This window comes from Melanaphis sacchari, unplaced genomic scaffold (genome assembly GCF_002803265.2).
Source record: "Melanaphis sacchari strain LSU unplaced genomic scaffold, SCAv2.0 Contig108_pilon_pilon, whole genome shotgun sequence".
Lineage (NCBI taxonomy): Eukaryota > Metazoa > Arthropoda > Insecta > Hemiptera > Aphididae > Melanaphis > Melanaphis sacchari.
In genome coordinates, this window is record NW_020270415.1 from 977,968 (window position 1) to 993,950 (window position 15,983).

The 15,983-nt window shown below is 27.6% G+C and overlaps 1 protein-coding gene across 1 annotated transcript in view; it reads right to left on the reverse strand.

Annotated features, from left to right (window-relative positions):
* The window catches only part of LOC112603450 (hillarin), a 35,720-nt gene extending 20,003 nt beyond the window's left edge, over positions 1-15,717 (reverse strand). The window contains exons 1-4 of the mRNA XM_025352005.1: positions 15,370-15,717; positions 8,872-9,638; positions 1,994-2,110; positions 1,691-1,887 (exon numbers count right to left, since the gene is read on the reverse strand). Of these exons, the coding sequence (XP_025207790.1) occupies positions 1,691-1,887; positions 1,994-2,110; positions 8,872-9,435 (878 nt within the window). The 5' untranslated portion in view covers positions 9,436-9,638; positions 15,370-15,717. The remainder of the gene's footprint in view (positions 1-1,690; positions 1,888-1,993; positions 2,111-8,871; positions 9,639-15,369) is intronic.
* Between the last annotated feature and the right edge of the window lie 266 nt (positions 15,718-15,983).

A 15,983-nucleotide genomic window follows, 5' to 3' on the forward strand; every position in this document is an offset into this window, starting at 1 on the left:
TTTGTACACATACATGCATATGTATAATATAAATATAAAATATGTAATATATGTTTAATGCGTTTGCCGACGAACGTGTGTGTAGTAGGTACTGCTGTGTACTCGAACCGCCGTCGAATACTACAATATATTATGTGCGCATGCTATTATATTATGTATAGCAGTATAATCTGGTTTGGAAATAATACACATTATAATCAGGTATCATAATATAATATGCATGTATTATATAGGTAGGTACCATACATTCCGTTAACTCACCCATCCTCTCCCACTACACAACACATCCATCAAGGCGACCATTTCACTGTTTCCCGTACCTACAGAAAGTTGTGATTTTATTTTATAATTTTTCTTTTGAAAATACACTTCATAATAAGTTCTAAATAAACAGAGTAATTCACCACTTTAATCCTTTAATAATGAATTTTTCAAAATTACAATTGTTCAAGAAAAAGTGTATGTTATATTATTTTAAACTTCATTTTCACCTTATTTAACTATGTGTTTATATTTTTTTACTATGTAATTACTAATTAATCAACAGATCACTTAGCAGTAATGGAACCACATTTTGTTTGTACTTTTGTATTCTATAGTCTCCTTTTTATTCTATTACGAGCTATTAAAAAGCAAAATAGATTTAAAAGACAAAAAAAAATAGTGACTTATCATTCCATCCAATCAATTATACGTAACTTAATTATCAACCAATTCAAAAAAATAAAAATAAATATTTTACAATTTTAAGAACTGCCCTAAGTTATATTGTATAATATCCTAATACACTAATACTTATAATAACATCTATCGGCATAATACAGTATTATAACAATGATGCTATAAACATAATAATGTATATCATGTAACTATAGTTGGTCATTTTACTTTCATGTGATGTCCATTCTATCGCTATATGGTTTCGAACGTAATATAAAAAAATTATTTCTTTCATCCATATAAGTTATTATTTTAGGCATGGTTTTTATTAATTATTATTATTATTATTATTGTATTAAAAACATAAAATAATTGCAATTAAAAATAATACTTTTTAATTAGTTCTAATTCTTTGAGATAAATCATCTTTAGGTACCGTAGATTTTTACACTTCAAAACAAGAACTTTGACTCAAGGAATAAAATATAATGTTGTTTACTTTCCTCTTTTTTAACTACACTATATGACAGAAACATATTAAAAAAAATTAGAGGCTTCAATCATACACTTGTTAAAAATAAAACGGTGGTAAATATGGTGCTAATTCTATAATTGTTTTATGTGCTTTAATGAAAAGAATAATAGATACATTTTTCTTATTAAATTTTATGAGTGACTATGTAGGTTACGTTATGGAATATATAATGTATAATAATATGCTTTAAGCTAACTACTGACAAACAGATTATTTTGTTTAAGTATACAACTTCGTGGCTACTAGTTTCAATAGAAAAATTTAGTTTTATGTAGGTAGTATATAGTTTGATGTTAATTATGGTATATTATGATGTATATGATGTATTAGGCCTACTCTGCAAGGCTACATAATATTTGAATTTTAATATTAACCACCTATTGTAGTATTGTGTTAAAAACTCCAAGAATGATTTTTTGTTATAAGATAACCGGCAAAAATTGTAATTAATTGTATTATCTATTATCTATTATTTTATCCACAAATAGCTCTTACCTCTCGTGTTCTAAGAGTTTTTTGGTTAGCGACTCTTTCTTTTTGTCCCTCCTTAGTGTCATATTTTTTTCAAGATTGTCTCGTTCTTGTTGTAACTTTAACGTGAGAACTTTTTGTTCATCCGGTCGTTTTCTTTTCGTTTGAAGTTCCTTTTCAAAACGTATGGTCAGCCTTTCCAATTCTTTTTCCCACTCATTCTATATATCATATCAATATATCAAAAAAAACATGTATTTAAAAAAGAATATTTATTTTTACTTTGACAAGTTATATATTTAAGATATAGATAATAATTATTCTCACGTTTATCTCTTCTTTAATACGATTGTCTTCGGCTTCCCGTTGCTTCGCAAACTTCCTGTACAAATCGTCTTCTTCTTTACGATGTTTCATTTCTAACCTAGTCTGTTCATCTTTATCCTATAAGTACATAAAATATAAAACTATTATTAATAAAATAAAATAGTAAGCTGAAGTCATAAAAATAATCAATTTGAAGTTTTAACATTATGATTTATGAATAAGCATCAAATCTATAATTAACATTATATGTACGAAAATGTTCAGATTTAAGTAAAGCATTATGAAGTGCAGATGAAACTACATTTATACCTTATATATTTTTTAATTAAAAAAGAGACAACTTAAATACATATCGATACCAGTTAAAAATATGATATACATAATGATATAAAATAAAATTTCCCTAATCTGTAACGGCTACAAAAGAAATATCAAAAAATACACGAAGGTACAGTTTTTTTTTTAAACTAAATACGCAGTAAATATAATCTCCATCTTACAGACAAGCTTCATTAAATGGATATCTGCAGTTCTTGCCACATAATATATAGTATCGATTTTAAAATATTATTTAAGCACGTTAATATATATATCCGTTTTTCGTAAAATATTACTTTGGTAAATTTCACACAGATCAGTAACAATAACGACAGTTAAAGATGCAATTGTATAACCGAAAACCCTTATCAAAAAAAAGGGGGAGAGAAGTTTCCGCAGATACTGGTGTGGTGTAGGTCTTCAAATATTATGTTGTTGTGATGACTCTAATATTTAACTACTATACGATTAATATAAAATAGATACTCATAATATCGATAGTCGCAAAAATACTAAGGTACCCAGGTATATACTTACACCTACTTATACCGTATGTGGTTACCGCTTACCAAATTAAACTATATATATATATGTACGCATACCGCGTGTCCGGCCGTACTAATATATTATTGTAAACGCGTATACGTCTGTCAACATATACAGCGTATACATACCTGGACTACCTGGCCATAGCTACGACTACCTAACGATTATATTATATACGTACGAGTGAACACAATATAAAAACGATTGTGCGCCGTGTGTACCTACTACCCATATACATTGCTTTAGAATAACAATAATAATAATATATACCTAATAATAATAATAATAATAAAATACTTGTGTATAAATAGGTGTGTGACCGGCTGACCTTAATAACGTGGTGTCTTGGTATTGACATTGTATAAACACATAAATTTCGAGTCGATTATTCACGCCTGTAAATCACCCAAATCTACATTACACATCAGTATTCACCTGGCGTGCCACATAATATTATTACCATCACTATATATTATAATATTATAGTATATATTATATTACAAACGTAGACACGTATAATATTTGCAAACCGGGCCACTGACGCCGCATTCGTATAAGTCATATTTATATATATATATAGGTAGGTAGGTAATGTGCAACTAACGTCAAATCCGAAAATATATATGTTCAAATTATGATAATCACATATTTCATATTTCATTTTTTTTTTTTTTTTTTTTATCACCATCTCTAACAAAATCAATATTGTAAAATACTATGATATAATGAAGTTATTTTTTTCAAAAAAATAAAAATATGTATATAAATAAGTAAATAAAAAATTTCCATTAATTCATTACATGATTGAAAACTGCACCCTAAAAAAAATATTTATCAGATTTGGAATTTAAAAGAAAAAATGCTAACTATAAAATAGATGAAGAAAGGCAGTTTTATCAGACTAACACATGTGAAGAGAAAGAAATTACACTTTATTTTTTAACCCGGGGTCTAAATGCCTGAAAAGTCAAACAAGAAAATAAGATTATTTCCAAAAGGGGGAGGAGAATATAAAATTCGTAGACGTTGAAACAAAACCGGTTTATGGCGTGGTTGGACGAAGAAAGTACCTAATATATATAATATGTATGTGTATCCACATTGTGCATTTATATTATATATCTATAGGGAGGTGATGATTGAAGCATGACGTCATGGATACGCAATACGTTTCGGGGTAAGTTCGGCAACATCGCACGTTAATATACATTTACCATGCATATCTAGTTTTTATTTGAATTTTTAATTGGGTAAAACAGGAAACCAGGTTACTTGACGTCCAATAACAACGAAATAATAATATTGTATACTATTGTATACAAATTAAGTGAATGGTCTCGTGTGATTTGGAGTTAATATATTTAATTATAATTAGTCATATTACTACGTTAAAATCATTCAGCACGACGTACGGTGCATCCTACATCGGACGTTTTGAGAATAATGGTGCGAGTAATTCGTTTCATACGTTCATCAACTGACTACTGCAGAAGTGCAGACCTACCATGGGATTGAGTTACACTTTTTTCGGTATATAATACATACATACAAGCGTATATCATATATTCTTTTCTGGGTTAGTATAAAAATCCGAAAATCATGAAATATTATGTGCTCTGTACAATTGCATCATTTAAAATAATAATAACATAAGTACCTCATACACACATATACATTATGTATGGTTTATCATTTTTTTTTCGCGAAAATACATGTTTTTCATTCGTTTAGTCTTTGATTTCAACGGTTTCGTGACAGTCGACTTTGACTACTACACATAAAATCCTGGGAATGCTTCACATATAATACACACATATGATGTATCTCTTTTAAGTTATTGTCCTCTTAAGAGGACAGATGTTTAAATCGTGTTTTTCACGATTCATTAAATGTACCTAAATTGCTATTGTTTAAAATACCGCAAAACAAATACAATTTATTTTTATTTGGTTTGACTCACATAATTTTAAATATTTAACACAAGTTCATTTTTATAGTATCGTTAACATCTATTGAATTATTCTTATAAAATATAATGACTATTAGTGACGCGCAACAATGATTAAGTTAAGAACTTATATATTTATAAACAATATTTAAATTCACAGTTCATCATTAATCTTCTCGAAAGCTTTTTAAAACATAGTACCTACTACCTACTGTACAATCAACAGATGTCAGGTAGACTGTAGTTGTAGTATACTATACCTTGTAATTATTATGTTTATATAATATAATTAGTAATTACATAAATACATTTTAGATTAAAAAAATACTTTGATAACCCAATGACTTAAATTATTACGATAAAAATAGTATTTCTTTTCCAATGTTATTGTTCTATAATGACTTCAAATTGTGTAAAAAAAATATTTTCAAATACATAACTACTTTTCGAGATAATGAATGTTCACTACAAAAATAATTGCTCAATATATACTATCTATATATGGGACAGTGCGTGGAAGATATTATAGACTTATATTTCACCGTACAGGAAATATCAAGTACCTCAAGGACACAACTAATCTAGTTTGTTTCTATATATCTTTGGTTTGATGTAAAAAGCATTTAAACAAACACGGTTTAACTTAACCTTACTAATAAATGTATTATTTGTGCGTATGATAATGATACACCCGCAAATTGTAAAACTGCAGGTTTATAACATTGGTATCGTTTTCGCTAATACGATGAAGATGATTTTATTTTCTATCTACCGTGGCAATAATCTGTTTGCATAATATGTCCTTGTGGTGTTGTGCGAGGTTTCTCATACTTGTAGGCCGAAAAGACCTAACCCATGTCCCCGCTGCAAAAATAGTGTATATGTGATGGAATGTGTCACACACATAGGTACATAATATTTTATTGTTATACATAGGTACGTCTACAACGAATTTGTGACGGTTGTTAAAGTCACCGTTGTGTCACTTGCATGCAGTCAAATTATTATACATTGTTTTAACGTTTACGCGTGGACTTCGAAATAAAAAATAATATATTAAATCAACTCACATTAACACAATTTTTTTTTTTTAATTTTACAAAAATCGTTTCAATTCAGTATCTAAATTTTCAATTTTTCATTTTTTTCCTCCATCGCGTCTTCTTTTTTATTTATTATTATTATTCGTATTGTAATTCCGTTTCAATATTTACCGTATCTAATACACTGTGTGACTGTGCGCGCGCGCGTGTGTGTGTGTGTGTGATATATATATATATGAGCCAAATAAAGCGTGAACTAGAAAAATAAATTGCAATAGGTCTGCACACCACAACCAGAGAGAACCGCAAAATTCTAAAAGAACACTGTCATTGCACTTCATTCCCTGAATCGACATTCCATTCACCGCGCGCAACGGTCGGTACGCTACCTACGCCACCGCTGTATAGTCGTTGTCGTTTATTATTATTAATATTATACTATACGTGTGTGTGCGTGCGTGTGTATATGTACGTGTGTATGTGTGTATACATAAAGAGAGAAAGAGACTTAAAAATATAATACCTATAAAATACGCATGTTATACTACCTACACATATATATAACAATGAGAATATCGGATTTTTGCATTTTGACCAAGTTTATACGCTCAAAAGTCGTAATGAAATTAATTGTCATGATTTTCGAGCCGGCTTTATAAGTTTACATCTAAAATGTGAATTTCCTCAATCATATTCTCGCAACCCAGTGTGCACGTTGGGTTTGGGTATTCTCATTTTATTTTTGCGAGGTTCGTATATATGGTGTGTAGATATCACGGCTAGGATGGCGCCCAGTCATTTCCGACCAATTACAACAACCTAACGATTTTGTTTTCACTTAGAAAACATATTACTTCCTGGATGATCGTTTAAAATTAAATTTGTCTTATTTACTTTCTTATCATAATGTTATTTTATTATTATTATTATTACATCATGATTTTTCTAAGTGAAATAAAATTATCTACATACCTAATTAATTAATTTTTCGCACAACTTTAAAACTTAAAACTATTATTAAATAAAATGAAATTAGGAAGTACATACATGAGAAAAAAACAAAGAACTCAGCATATTCTTGATGTTCTTATTGACTATGGTAATGAATACAATAATTATTGATTCTATTATCACACATAATTTTATCTACATATTATTTTTTTTTTTTAATTAAAAACACAAATTAAAATATTTCAATATTCTAATTGTTCTGTTATAAAAATTCTAATAATTCTGGATTATATATTATAGTATTATAATACTTTATTCATTCTTTTGGAATAAAATAATTGTTTCCGTTCTTACTCTATTGATTATTTTATGTAGAAATTAAATAAAATGAGAAAATTGTATTGAAGTATTTAAGAGCAGTACCTACTACTTTCCTTCCGAGAGTAGTAAATTAACTAAAGAGTTCTAAGAATTCAGTATTGAGTGAAATACACACACACATTCATATAATACTGATAGTTGATAGAACATTTAACTAATAACTATTGGATAAATAGTTTTTTTAAATTTTTAATTAAATTAATGTGTTGAAAAAATTATTAACAAATGACAAATAACGATAAAAATAAAACATATATCGTATATTTTGCAAGTTTTTTTTTTAAAAAAGAAAAATACAAACATCTGAGGATATTAGATTTTACATTATTTGTTTTAAATAAATTTATATAAATATATAAGTGCAGCTTAAGCACATGAAAAATTCAATTTGAAAATTATCAATTATCAATTTATTTATTTATCAATGCATTACACCTAAACCTATAATATTAACTATTTGAAGTAATTGAAAATTGTTATTTATATTTTATATTTAAGTATTTAACACATTATACATCATACATTATAACATAAAAGCTATTCAAAGATTAAAATAATATTTATAACTGCTTTGTAAATTAATTAAAAACAATTAATAATAAATTCGATAACAAATCTATTTTTTACATAAATATCATTAACAATGGTACAACACAGATACACAAATTTCCTTTTTAAAATTTTATATGCAATTTAATAAGTATTATAAATACTATACACATAGATTACAAAATATTTTAATTATGGGAAAAACTATTGACAAATGATATATGTATAATAGAAAGAGGTTTGGGTGTTAATATTCTAAACATTTCAAACGTGTGCAACGCGTAACTCGAGTGTATTACGTAAAAAAAATCTAAAAAGACCTTTCGCCGACTCTTAATTGTTTTAACCACAAATGGTTCACATACACGATGAGTAAATGTACACATAAGTATAATAATGTATTCGTTGTATTGTTTCGTGATATGCAAATGATGTAAGTACATGCGTATACAATTTAAACATTCGAAAACAAATGAAATAGATAGGAAAAAACTTAGTACCCGTTAACATAAAAAACTATTGAACGTTTCAATTATATTGTTAAAACATACTAATATATATTATCGGCCTATATATATGTATACAAAAAAATATAAAAGCTGAATAATTGATCACATAATTGTATTTATTCGACCAAGACCATATAAGTTATATCTCTTAAATTATAAAAATATTGTGAGTTTACTATCCGAACGTTTTTTTTTTAAGGGCGACACGAGGAAAAGGTGTTTACTGATTATATTATATACCTCAGTAGAGTAGCGATTAAACTATACTAAATTCGCGAGGTTGTAAAATACGGGATAAATATAACTTTAAACTTGTATAGGTTCAGACAAATTTTGCCGGTAAGTGGACAAGCTTCAAATAACTGATAATACCGGTTAATTACAATTCATAATTTGTAAGCGAGTACTAGTACTTGTTGATAATGCCGTTTTTTTATCTGAATAAAAAACACGATCAATATGAGGCATTATCCCATCAAGTCAGCCCGCAACCGCCTACCCCCCTCCCAAATTTTGAGAAACAGCCGGCACCCAGCAGGAAAAATACTGCCGGGCGACCTCTGCCCGCGACATACCGCCCGCACGCCGACAGCGCAACGTGCATGTGCAGATATAATAATCAAGATCGCTTACCAGGTAACAGTGTATGGGCTTCTCGCGGACGCCGTTCTTGTTCGGGTACGATTTGTGGAGTTCGGTGGCGCGGAGCGCGTGCGCAATGTGCAGCGCCGAGGCGTCGAACCGGCCGTACTGGTAACCGGTGTCCGGAGTGGACGATCCGATGTACGCGGCCGGTAGCGGCGACTGCGCGCGGTTGTTGGGCGTCGAGCCGTTCAGGTGCTGCTTGATGTTGAGCGCCTCGGCGTCGAACGTGCCCTTGCCGCTACCGCGTATCTGATCGTTGACGTACGTCGTCGACTTGGGCACGTTGAGCGCGCTCCTGATGCCCACCGACGTGCCGTCAAGGTGGCCCGGCCCGATTTTCGGCACGTGGCTCGAGCAGTACACCTCCTTGTCCTCCTGCCGGTGCTGGTTGTTGTAGTACGTCTTCAGCGTCAGCTTCGTGCCGCACACGATGCACTTGAAGCACCCGCTGTGGAAGAACGTGAAGTCCTTGAGCGGGCCCACCCGGTCCACCTGGTACACCGTCTGGTAGCACCGCAGACACGTGCTCTCGTAAAAGTTCGACCGGTACATCGTGCTACAGCGCGGGCCCCCGCGATGTTGCAGTCGGGGCGGCGGCGGGATCGTGCGCGTTATATACCGTGCGCAGCCCCTCGCATCACATTATTATTGTCATTTCAGAAATGATGTGATTATGGAAATATTGTGATTAACGATCAATGACCTGCTGCAACACTGATACGACACTGGCCCCGGTTGCGGGTAAACGTCGTCGTCTGCAAAAAACACAAAAAAAAAAAAGTGTTATAATCAACGGTTTATGCACAGTATAATGGATGTGGAGAACTAAATGCCCTTGTTATATAGATCGTCGCCGTTTAAAAAAGAGTATTTTACTAAGGTGGCCATTCGTATAAATGCTTTCCGTTTCTGTTTAGTTCAGTAACCAATTAATAATAATAATAATAATAATAAAAAATAGTTCAAATTTTCAATTTTTAGCAATTTTTTGTGATATGAAGTTCTACTTGAAAATTTGTATAACGGACTACGTAATTATAGGTCACTTATACGATTAAAGTATTTGAAGAGAGTTAGAAACTAGAAATCAGCACCTCGACAATCTTAAAAGTTAAATTCAGTTTATTAATTATTATTTTAATTTTTAATCTTAATTAATATTTTTAACTTGATTCATCTTTTTAAGCCTGTAAGAATGAGCAGATAAACGTGAGTACATGATCATTTTACTGCGAAAAACGGTTATCAACTCGATCAGTAGTTTAACATCAAAAATGTAAACGGAAATCAATTCAACATGCCTTAATAAAATGCGTTGAACTGATTTGGCTAAATGGAGACCAATTACAGCTGTCAATACGTGTTCGAAATCGTTGTGACTTGTAAACGAATATCTTTAGGGATCTAGATATACGTCATGGCCCATGGGTGTAGGAAAAATGGGAGAAGTGTAAACTTTTTAAATAATGAAAACCATTGCCTGCATTATTGTCATTTGATGTTGCTATAAAAATAAAAACAAGCATTATGCCGTTATTAACATACGTTTGCGCAGTAATACTACACGTCAATGCGTACACACGTACCTGCTTTTCAAAATTTTTTTTCAACTCTAATAATAATGATTTAGAATAAAGTAAAAAAAAAAAAATAACAAACGATGAAAGTATTTCCCAGCATCTATACGATTAAATATATGGTTTCTCGTGTAATATGTTAACATAGGTATAATCGAACCATCTAAATTTAAAAGGTTTTTTAGTTTAGGAACCTCTCTTATAACAATTTTAATAACATATATAAATAATACTGTAATACTATATAATGGTTGAATCATTTCAAGTTACAATCGTGAGTATTTAATAATTATACTACAGCATCTAAAATACAACTTAAAATGTTTAGGTGCATATAGTATAAAATAATTTATATTTAATGTTTGACATATATATGCCATATGATTAATACTCTTAAATAATATAAATATATATTTATTTATGTAATACGTAATTTATTTGTAATACATTTCTACAACACGTATATGTTTATTGTTTATTTTAAACTTAAAAAAGTAACCAACAGTGTTTATATTCAATATTGACTATAATCAAAAATATAGTTGTATATATAAAAAATATACCTTTAATACTTAACAAATAAAAATATTATAAACCCCACTTTAAAGATATATATTATACTTCGATATTAATAATAAAAGAACTTAAAGAACTCAACAAGGTAAATGAGACAGTAAGCATGCCATCTGACATATTAAATAATATAATATTTAAATGTGTGGTAAATTAAGCTAAAAGATGGATAACTGGTTACACTTATTAAGAATCCTATACAACCTATTAAATGAAAAAAGTGTTTTATATTATTTTAAGATATAAGATAATATATTCTATATTTCTTTGCTTTAAAGTTCTTTGGATTTAAAACTAATTTAAGTACTTCATTAAGTATACAACGACTGATACAACACTAGTGGTTATACTAGTTATAGCAAACAGTTTTCAGTTATTCCTTTATACCTAAAATTGGTTATTTTAAAACCATTTGTATTTTAATAACACTAAAGTATGTTTATTTAAACTATATAGAATGAAAGTTTACAAATCTCTGTTTGTTCATAGTTTAAGCTGGAGTCGTGTCATTAAACATTTTTTTTTTAATTTAATCATTTTTTATTGACTCTCTTTAATTCATACTATAATTCAGTTTCTACTTATTGGCTATTCCTTAATACCTAAATTTCAGTACATTATAAAAGATATATTGAGGTAATAATAATTTTCAGAAATATACCTTTGTTTTTAAGTACGTAATTTAAAGTACTCAAAATTCACATTTGTAAACCAAAACAGTGAAAATACTGAAAACAAATAAAAAACAGAAATACGATTGGGAGGGGATATCAAGTTATTTTGCACATAATAAATTATAAATAGTTAATTGTTTTAAAATCTTACGAAAAGTACCTATTGTTACTTGACAGTTTCGAATCTTTGAAAATATATATGGTATTTATTATTATTATCATATAAATATGAAATTTATTATGTCATTACTTTTTTAGAAACATTAATTAATTTTTATGGGAAAATATAATAAATTATAGCAACAAGTGTTAATTACAAACTTTTTAAGAGCCACATGTTTATTCAAACCAGTATAATACTTTAGTTGATGTATTTTTTACAGTTATAACTTTTCATACATGCGTATTATCAATGTAAATTTAAGCTGTACGTCTACACGGTGTACATTTACAACCTCTATAGTAAAAATGTTAACTCCCACGAAATCTTTTCATTAAATATTGACTAAGAACTAGGAAATAATAATATAATTCATTTTGATTGAAATCATAGTACATATTGTATTGATAAATACAAGGTAAATGTGTATTACATTTTTAATCATAATATACGACCAAGATATAAGTATTTTTCATATATATTTAATTTTACATGACTATTGTGTACTTAAAAATTAAATTATTTAATTTTACTATATTATCTAATATGTATTGTATAAAGAATTTTTTTTTTTTTTTTTTGTAAATTGAATTTATTTTTGTGATAAATAAATAATTATTACTAATTTAATAAGTAGGGCTAAGTAAAACAATAATTAATGCATATTTTTAGATTCTAATTAGAACGAGAAAACTATTAGGTTAGTTATACAATTTGCCATACTTAAGTTACTTTCTTAAATCTATCTTGATATAAAATACTTTAAGTTATATAGAACACTTCAATTATTTGGAAACAGAATATAAATTATTTTAATTCATTATACAGAAAAAATATTTTAATGTTATGGTATTTTTCTAAAAAAGTTTAACAATTCTAGTAAACACTTACTATTACTAAGAACACTTTTCATATAAAAACAATCTATTTATTTTATAATGATTAAATAATTATCGATAAAATTATTATTAAATAAATAAAAATTATAAAAATGCTGCAGATATGTAGATTTGGGTTTGCAGATATCGGAAAAAGTATTTCTTCGAAAATATTGTTGGCAAAACAAAAAAAAATTGTAATGAATGTGTTTAACGATTAATATTCATTAACTATTTTATTATAGTACCTATTGAAGAAAACGTATTGATATATGTTACTGTTTTAAAAAGTATTTTACAAAATAATTCATAAAAAATAGCATTGTGAAACCAATACATTCTTTATTTCTTTTTTTTATAAATATAATTGGTAGTTGCTTAAAAATACATTTCTAAAGTAATTCTCCAACAACGCTATAGAAAAAACTTTCCTAAATGTAATTAAATTTATTATAGTATTTAATATAATATATTGTATTATTATTAGTCATGAAGAATAATTAAAATACAATATTTTAAAAGAACTAGGAATGAAATTATATTGTTATGATTAGTACATGAACCATAAACTTTACATTTTTACTTTTGTAATTCTTTAACATTTATAAGTGCATTTACTTTTTTAATAATGGAACAGTGATATAAAAAAAAAAAATCATTTATAAAAAAAAAATACTAATTGGAAATATTGTCAGAACAGTTATCCTTATAATCATATACATATATCTATTGTCTAAATAAACCTTCGCTATTCACGTGTAAATACATATTTAAACATCTAATATTTACCTTATAAAATCAAATTACATAATATTATTGTGGAAGTCGTATAATATAATTTCTAAGCTATAAATAAATTGAAATTCAATAAAAAATTCCATAAATAAATACAACGAAATACATATAAACCTACATATAAAAAAATAGCTATACCTATCTGTTTTTGATTACTCGTCATTAAAACTGTCAATATATTTTATAATTAAGTCTTGATCGTAATTATTGGAATCTAAGTTTTTGTTGCAATCCACTTCTTGAATTAAAATGTTTATTTATACGATCTTAAGTAGATAATCGGTCATTGCAGAAATTAATGCCAGATTAATTGTATTAAAATATTAGATTGATTGTTGATATTTATTTAAATAAATAATTAAAATAACAATTTTGAATAAGAACTTATTTTGTACAATATTTTATAGTTGAATTGATATAATACTTAAGCCTACAAATTTAATAAGAGTAAAAAAGAAAAACAATTGGGATACAAATTGAAAAAAATATATATTTTTTATTACAGTCTACATTAATTTAAACTTTACTTATTTAATGTATTATAGATCAACTGATAAATTAATGATTAAAGTACTTATTTTATTCTTTTAACCGTACTACTGAATTGCTTTCACGCAACATGACATTTGTGTCCAAGAAAACCGGCCTTATGTTGTTCTTATTTCATTCTAAATTTATCTACTTTAATACCTTAAATAAAAGAACATTATTTGTTCATACTTTGCATTTTTTATAATATTTAAAATTGTATTTGATATTTGAGCATTTCTAAAAAATGTTAACATTTATAACTCAAAAGTTCCATAGAAATTTAAATAGCGTAAAAATTCTAACATAAAAATACAGATAGTGTTCTTAACTTTAAATTTAATAATATGTCAATTAACTTAGTATTTAAACTAACCACCCAATAGACTTAAGTTCTGCTGAACTCAAATTTACCATTTTACCAGTGAATTAGAAAGATAATAAAACAAATAACACATCTGACATCGTCTTATACTTCATAAATATTCAATTTTTATTTCAAAATACAACATAAATTTAAAAAAATCTTTTAATTAACATTTAAAAGTTGATACTCAAAAATTAATGAATTCAGAAACTGTTGTAGTTTTAATAATTAATAAAAAACTTTTTTTTTATCAAGAAAAGTCAGTGTTGTAAACATTAAAAAAATACAATTTATTGTATTTGTTCATTCACAAACGTTTGAGTGATTACACCACAATATCCCAGATTTAATGAAACATTGAAAATAAAATGTATAAACTATACTGAATACCAAATAATTTTGTTATTTATTGTATGTACTATGACTTTAAAACCTATAGTATCATACTATTTAACAACAACCTTATCATAATAATAATTTTTACGAATAGGCAAGTGTTTAGGTTATGTCAAAAATCAAAAAATATTTAAGAATCTATAATATATTGAATCTACATTAGATTTTGACAAATATTTTTCATTGTGAGTTTTAAAATGCAAGAATTGGGATTATACATAAATCGGTGAGCATTACGATGTGTATAAAAGTTGAAAGTACAATATTTTATATTATAAAAGATGATTTAGAGACTTTAACGACATAACCATACATATAATAACCATATCTTTTAACTATACAGGAAATACTATATTGCATTATTCATTAAAAAAAAATAAATGTTTAAAAAAGTATACATAAATATTTCTAAAATTAAAATTTCACAAAGAACAATTTAATTTTATTAAAATGTTTTAAGTCTAACTTCCTAAAGCTAATTTGTTTATAGGTATGTAGTAATAATCTACAGCATGTTATATATTAACGTGTTAAGTACCTTTGATTATTTTAAGAATTTGATATGCACATGTATGCATTCGTAATTTTAACGAATTCTTAATATCCCCTTATATGCACATACACCACACACAGAAAGAAACACGACTGCATTATAACTCAGCCATTTTAGTTATTTTAGTGTTTGATTTTGATTTTTGCGTTAATTCACGTAAAACGTAGCAAACATAAGTATGTGGTCACTCGAAAAACAACGTAGACTCGGCACTATCACAAACTTTTAATTTTTATTAATTTTGTTTATAAAATATTATTCTATTAGTATTTTATTACCGACGTCGAGCGCGACACAATAAACGCGATCCAATGTATACTCAGTACTAACCATGTAGCCGGAGTCACGAACGACCTTACCAGTGGTTTTCTGGTTATACGGTTTCACCTGTGCTCCTCTCTACCAGTATCTATATGCTCGTTGTATATGAGATCCCCACCATTCGTATTAGCCTTATATTCATGCTCAAATACTCGCAGTACCTGTATAAAAAATATAAAAAATAAGCATTACAAATAACACAATAATTTATTTTTATTTTTGACCAAATCATTTTAATTGTACAAATTTTAATTGTTTTTGTATTTCCATCGCAAATA